This window comes from Erinaceus europaeus, chromosome 3 (genome assembly GCF_950295315.1).
Source record: "Erinaceus europaeus chromosome 3, mEriEur2.1, whole genome shotgun sequence".
Lineage (NCBI taxonomy): Eukaryota > Metazoa > Chordata > Mammalia > Eulipotyphla > Erinaceidae > Erinaceus > Erinaceus europaeus.
In genome coordinates, this window is record NC_080164.1 from 175,614,674 (window position 1) to 175,622,144 (window position 7,471).

General features: G+C 45.6%; 1 protein-coding gene across 3 annotated transcripts in view; it reads left to right on the forward strand.

Moving 5' to 3' along the window:
• Window positions 1-5,460, forward strand: part of FAM184B (family with sequence similarity 184 member B) — a 123,817-nt gene extending 118,357 nt beyond the window's left edge. For all 3 annotated transcript variants that reach the window (XM_060188295.1, XM_060188297.1, XM_060188296.1), the window contains 2 exons: window positions 760-959; window positions 4,300-5,460. In XM_060188295.1, the coding sequence (XP_060044278.1) occupies window positions 760-959; window positions 4,300-4,393 (294 nt within the window). In that variant the 3' untranslated portion in view covers window positions 4,394-5,460. The remainder of the gene's footprint in view (window positions 1-759; window positions 960-4,299) is intronic.
• The last annotated feature ends 2,011 nt before the right edge of the window (window positions 5,461-7,471 follow it).

Consider the following 7,471-nt stretch of genomic DNA (forward strand, 5'->3'; position numbering starts at 1 on the left):
TTCTGTAATGAGATTATTCACATTCTAGCCTCTTGCCTGCTTTCATAGAATCCGAAAAGCTTTTTGAAAATTACTATTTATATATTGCTCATGAGGCGATAAACGTAGCCTGACCTGATCTGAGCTCATTAAAAGTTTTTTTTATATATATCTCCCTTAGGGTGACAAAATGTCAAATTTCACCCCCAGAAAAATTAACACAAGTGAGGACGAGATGAGTGTGCAGGCAGGTCCTGTGAGGAATGTTAAATGGCTTTCTAAGGTCTAGAAACAGATTGTGAATTACAAAGCATAGCTGATGGGGGGGGGGGGGCTGGGCCATGGTGCTGCTGTTTAAGCACAATTTCCACCTGCAGGGAAGAAGCTTCATGAGCAGTGAAGCAAACACTACAGATGTCTCTCTGTGTTTCTCCCTCTCTCCCTTCCTTCCCCTTCTCAATTTCTCTCTGTCCTATCAAAGAAGAAAAACATGACCGCCCATTGGGAGTGGTGAATTCATCATACAGGCAACAAGCCCCAGCGATAACTTTGGTAGCAATAACTAACACCAATAACACACACACACACACACACACACACACACACACACACCTCTACCTGCTCCCAGATGTTTTGCATAAGAGATCGTGAGCTTATGTGCTTTTTCAAATCACAAAGTAGGGAAAACCTGGCTTAGGACATGTGTGCAAGCCTAGAAAATCACTACCTCAATGGTGCTCCCTTTGGATGGTGCTCACTCACAGTTCTTTCTTTGAACAGAAAAAGAGGGTGGAGGAAGTGCCTAGCAGAGTGGTCAGCGTGCCCAACCTCGCTTCGTACGCAAAGAACTTTCTAAGTGGAGACCTGAGCTCCAGGATCAACGCCCCTCCCATCACCAAGTCGCCCAGCTTGGACCCTAGCCCCGGTGGTGGCCGACCTTACAAGCCCACCCAGCCTCTCGATGTGAAAACAGCCACCAGGTAGGGAGTTCGGGTGAAAATTCTGGTTCCATTTTCCCATGGGTAGGAGGGAAGCTGGGATTCCTTTCTGATACTTGGACAGAACAGATAGCAAAACTACCAAAGGCAGCTTTAGCATGGAAAGGCCTGACCAAAAGGGAAGACTGCGGAAGAGAAGGGAAGCTTGTCAGTCTTTAGAGGAGGAATCCTTCTTGGTACCAACCAACTTGAGATAGCCTCTCCTCCCCTTCCTCCTTTTCTTTTCCTTTTGTGTTGGGTCCCTTCGGTGACGTTCTCCATGTAGGGTACGCCAGAGATGACTTGTATCACCTGGCTTTGAGGTCTGAATTTCAACTCTGGTCCTTGTTGTTATTAGCTGGGTCACTTTGGGCGCATCCTTGAACCTTCTCAGTCTGTTTCCGCGCCTTTGAAATGAAGTCAATACAACACCCACCTCATCCAACCAGTATGGGACTCAAGGAATGAATTATCAAGATTCGTTCGATTCTATTTAGAGGCAGAGAGAGACTGAGGAATAGAACCATGGCAGTGGAGCGTCCTTCAACTTGGTGGGGGCCAGGCTTGACCATCAGGTAGCAGTGTGCTGAGTGAGTTATTCCGACGGCCCAGATCCACAGGATTTCTTTAACATAGTCTGCTGGCTACAGCACAAAAGCATCCGGTGTGCCGGCCATGATGCTGCTGTTGCTGCTGCTGCTACTGATGATGATGGTTTAGTGTATGTCTCAAATATGATTGCATCATCTTTGAATCTTGCATTTATTTATTTTTGCCAGCAGGGTTATCTCAAGGACAGCTCGATGCCAGAACTATGAATCCACTGCTCCAGGCAGCCTTTTTTCCCCCTATCTTCCCCTCCTTTCTATTTTATTTGAAAGGACAGAGCAAAATTGAGAAGGGAATGGGAGATAAAGAGGGAGAGAAAAAGGGAGACACCTGCAGACCTGCTTCACCACTTGTGAAGCATCCCCCCTGTGGGTGGGGAGCCGGGGGGCTCAAACCCAGGTAACATGTGCGCTCAGCTCGGTGTGCCACCGCCACCCCCCCCACCATGGAATTGTAAGGCCTGATCTATGCATTTGGTTGATCATGTGTAATGATCCATACCACCTATTTCCTTAAAAACCTTTACTGCTTACTTTTCTCCCCCAAATTGTCTGACTTTCTCTTTACTTACTAAGAGCAAAACTTCAAATTCTGGACTTCTGAAGTCTGCACTTCAGAAATAACCTCACTCCCCTTCTAAAATATTCATTTTCCAAAGGCCTGGCTGGCCTGGGTCAAATGGAAGGGTCTTTTCTGAGTGCCAAGCTGGAAGGACCCCTGAAGTGTGTGTTTTACAGCTGGGGAAACAGGCCTGCGCCTCTAAGAACACCTGTTAAGGGTCAGAGCCAAAGTCGGTGTCTTCACGTTATTATTTGACACCTCTGTTTATGCCAGGACCCCCTTACTTCATATGCAACATTCAGATGCAGCTAGAGGCCACTGAGCCAGGTATCCATTGTACTTTTTTTTTGCTCCCAGGGTTATCACTGGGGCTTGGTGCCTGCACTACAAACCCACTGCTCCTGGTGGTCATCTATTTCGTTTTTCTATTGTTTCCATTATTGTTGTTGTTGGATAGACAGAGATATTGAGAAAGGAAAACAAAACAGAGAGGGGAAGAGAAAGACAGACACCTACAGACCTGCTTCACTGCTTGAGAAGTGACCCCCTTCACACACACACACCCCACGTAGGTGGTGAGCCGGGGGCTCGACCCAGGATCCTTGCACTGGACCTTGCACTTCGGGCCATGTGCACGTAACCGGGTGCACTACTGCCTGCCCCCCGTTGTACTTTTCTTGCTTCCTCGTTCCCTCTTCTCCCTATCAGGCTAATTGCCTCGTCTATACAATTTGTGAGGAAGCCATACCTTGTAATGCTGTTTTGGTTATCCACTTCTCCTTGTTAAGAGGAGGCGTATTGCTTAATTTGAACCTGAAGTAGTAATGAGTGTTTTGCAAAATACTCACTAATCTGAAATGAAACCATAGAGAACCTTCTGCTTTCAAGGCAGTAATTAGATGTTTCCTCTTCCCTGCACTTACAAAGAAAGTGTTTCCAGCTGGTATCTTTTGACGAGTCAAGAAGCAGTTATCAAGGGGCCAGGTGGTGGCACGCTCAGCAGGCTCACATGCTGCCATGCACAATGACCTGGTGTTGAGCCCTCACTCTCTACAGGGGAGTGGCATCACCAGCTCATGAGGGTGGAAGCAGTGTAGCAAGTGTCCCTCGTTCTCTCTCCTTCTCTATGCCCTGCTCCCTACCCCTTCCCTCTCAACTTCTCTCTGTAAAAAAAAAAAAAAAATTAAGTTATCTTTCCTTGAGAGGATGATGGGGACATCAAGTTGTTAGTTGAATAGTTTCTGTGGGTGTAGATAGCATAATGGTTATGCAAAGATACTCTCATGCCTGAGGCTCCAGAGTCCCAGGTTCAGTCACCCACACCACCATAAGCTAGAGCTGAGTGTGTGCTCCGGTTAAAAAAAAAAAAAAAAAAGGAACTTACTTTAGTTGAATGGTTTTCTTTCTTTTTTTAAATAAACTGACTCCTTTATTGTCTTTTATTTATTATTGGATAGAGACAGCCAGAAATTGAGAGGAAGGGGTAGACAGAAGGAGGGAGACAGACAGACACCTGCAACCCTGCTTTACCATTTGTGAAACTTTCCTCCTGAAGATTGGAACTGGGGACTTGAACCCGGGCCCTTGCACATTGTGACATGTGCGCTCAACCAGGTAGTGTAACATGTGCACCCAGCCCCCAAAGGGTTTTTTTAAAAATATATTTTCTTTTGTTAAAAGTATTTTATTTATTCGTGAGAAAGAATAGGAGAGATAGAACCAGACATCACTCTGGTACATGTGCTGCCAGAGATTGAACTCAGAATCTCATGGCTTGAGAGTCAGTGCTTTATCCACTGTGCCACCTCCTGGACCACCCTCTCGGATGGTTTTCTTTCTTTCTTTTTTAATATTTATTTATTCCCTTTCATTGTCCTTGTTGTTTTATTGTTGTAGTTATTATTGTTGATGATGTCGTCGTCATTGTTGGATAGGACAGAGAGAAATGGAGAGAGGAGGGGAAGACAGAGAGGAGGAGAGAAAGACACCTGCAGACCTGCTCCACTGCCTGTGAAGCGACTCCCCTGCAGGTAGGGAGCCGGGGGCTCGAACCAGGATCCTTATGCCATTCCTTGTGCTTTGTGCCACCTGCACTTAACCCGTTGCACTACCACCCGACTCCCTATTGAATGGTTTTCAAAACCATCTAAGAAACCTGCTTGTTTGCTTTTAGGACACAAGAAGGCGAGGCTGGCCAACCCAAAGAAGCCCAGCAGAAGCAGGGCTCTGCCCACCAGGAGTGGTTCACCAAGTATTTTTCCTTCTAAGCTCGTCTTTGGACCACTTCACAAAGAAGACATTTGGAAAGCGTTTTTTTTTTTTTTTTTTGAAAAATGCATCTGATCAAAGGGATGAACTCAAAAGAACAGCCAACCCAGTAACTTGCTGGCCATAGGATTTCTGAATGCTAGCCAAAACAAATTTTGGCATTAGCCTTTATATTGTCTCATTGTGACACTGGTACCTTCAAAAGGTCTTGCATTGAGATGAAGCAAAGCACTTATCAGAACCCATCCCCGGGGAAGGCCATGAATGCTACTGTGACTCAAGCATTATGTCCTGTCCAGAGGATTGTGTCCCATCTGACTGATTGCCATGGTCTGCTTTCATGTTCCTTAGGCATCACAGCTTGAAAAATGGTTTCCGTATAAATGAGACATTTCCAAAATGCACATCGAACCTCAAGGGGAAGATTAAAAAGTAAAGCTCAGAAATTACCAGCAAGGCCAATTTCAAATCCCAAACCAAACCAAAACTTACTAGGACTGCACTGCAGCACACCTTCACACACCTAGGCTGAGTGATTCGACTCCTTGAGGTCAGGACTCAAACCCAGGAGAGGGAAAAGAACACCTACCTCATTGGGGAGCTGGGCGGAGACTAAGCAAAGGAACGTGGAGCGTGAGCCCATGCTGAAATCTAGCAACGCCAGGATGTTCTTGGGAATAACAGTCTCTTCTGTTGTACATCTCAGTGTCAGTGACTGTAGTAGTGTCAACCAGCCATTCGTACAGGCTTCTAAGCCACGTGTTCTTTAAAGGTAGGTATCTGCTGAACCTCTGGTCTTGGGGTTGAGCTGTTTGTTGATGTGTTGCTTCTGCTGCATGGACACTCAGTAGAATAAGGAACCAGAAATGACTGCTCATGGTGCTCCCCTGTGCACGGTCCACAACCAGCTCTCTGACACTCAGAGAGAGCGAGCCAGGGGGCTTGGCCAGACTCGCTACAACTTTTCATGAGCAAAATATGTTCTCAGTCCTTTGGTGCTGGCCCAGCCAGAGGCCCAAAGTTAATTCTATGCACTGTCAAATCTTGGAATAAAACCTGAAGTGGCTGTGACTTGTATTGTTTTGTCATTGAAAGGTGACGCTTGATGATGGTGGAGTGTGGAATTAAGAAGTCTGCTTTAACTTCAATCAGATCATCTGTATTTTTTCCCCTAATTGTTTATTTTTATTTTATTGTGATTTTACTGATTTTAGAGAGAAATTGAGAGGGAAAGGGGGAGAGAGGAGGTGGATGGAGAGAGACAACTGCAGCGGTTTCACCACTTGTGAAGCTTTGCCCCTGCAGGTGAGGAGTGTGTGTGTGTGTGTGTGATGGGGGGCAGACTTGAACCTGGGTCTTTGCTCACTGTAATATGTGTACTCAACCAGGTGCACCACTGCTTGGCCCCTATGTATTTATTTTTACCAGAACACTGCTTGGTTCTGGTTTTTGGTGGTGCTGGGGATTGAGTTTGGGAGTTCAGACTCAGGTATGAAAGTCATGTACATAACCATTATGCTATCTCCCCAACCCCAGATCATCATTAAATAAAAAGTAGCTGTTTGTGCCTGGGGAGATGGCTCAGCAGGTAAAACACAGGGCTGGGATGTGAGAGGCTCTGGGTTTAATCCTGGCACAGACTGTGCCGAAGTGAAGCTGTGCTTTGAGGTCTGATTTTTCTCTTATAAACAAGTAACTCTTTTAATTTTTTTAAAATTATCTTAATTTATTGGATAGAGATAGCCAGAAATCAAGAGGGAAGGGAGAGATAGAGACAGAGAGATGCCTGTAGCCCTGCTTTACCACTTATGAAACTTTCTCCTCACAGGTGGGGACCTGAGGCCCAAACCTAGATCCTTGAGCACTGAAACATGTGCACTCAACCAGGTGCGTCACCACGCGGCCCCAACAAGTAAATCTTTTAAAAATAGTTTAAAAGTGGGAGTCGGGCTGTAGTGCAGCGGGTTAAGCGCACGTGGCAAGGACTGGTATAAGGATCCTGGTTCAAGCCCCCGGCTCCCCACCTGCAGGGGAGTCGCTTCACAGGCAGTGAAGCAGGTCTGCAGGTGTCTATCTTTCTCTCCCCCTCTGTCTTCCCCTCCTCTCTCCATTTCTCTCTGTTCTAACAATGATGACATCAATAACAACAACAATAATAACTACAGCAACAATAAAATACAAGGCCAACAAAAGGGAAAATAAAATTTAAAAAACAAAAGTTTAAAAGTAACTCTTTACAGAGTCATTGACAAACATGATTACACTGTAAACTTACTATTCAAAGATAAATCTATCACCTAAAACATATGATGCCCTCAAATTTATTTTTAAACCCAAACTTGATTATTAATTATTATTTTTACCAGAGCACTGCTCAGCTCTGGCTTATGGTGGTGCAGGGGATTGAATCTGGGACTTTGAAGCCTCAGGCATGAGAGTCTCTTTGCATAACCATGATAATCAGAGTTGGCAGTCAGCTGAGGTCAAGAACAACCTCATCACAGACCCCTGCAAGCGTCAACCCGGCTTTGACCTGGCACGTTATGATTGGGCCCTCCTCAATCGTTATCAAACAGGCCATGGCCGGTGCGCCGCTATGTTCCATCGCTGGGGAGCCAGAGACGACCTGAACTGCCCCTGCGGCTACAGACAGACTATGACCCACATAGTCAACGACTGCCACCTCTCCAGATTCAAAGGAGGTCTCAAAACTTGACATCAGGCTCAACCTGACACTGTTGACTGGCTACGGAAGAAGGGCAAACGCTAGAAGAAGAACCATGATGCTATCTCCCCCTGCCCTCAATGCAAATACTTGATACCAAACCTGTTAACACAACACATTGTCAGTCTTACATCTTTTTGCAGTTGCCTTTTGTTTCTTGCTTAGGGTGACCATTGTAGAATGTGTTTTTAAGAAAAACTACCACCAGTAGTTCTACTTTTGTCTGCTGAAACATTTTCCTAACCCGTGTGTGACATTGAGGACATACTTCTTCATGAGGTCTACTACCCTTGAGCTCTGCCTAACTATTGCAAGGATCAAATTCTGCTGGGACCCTACATCTGTTTCTTTT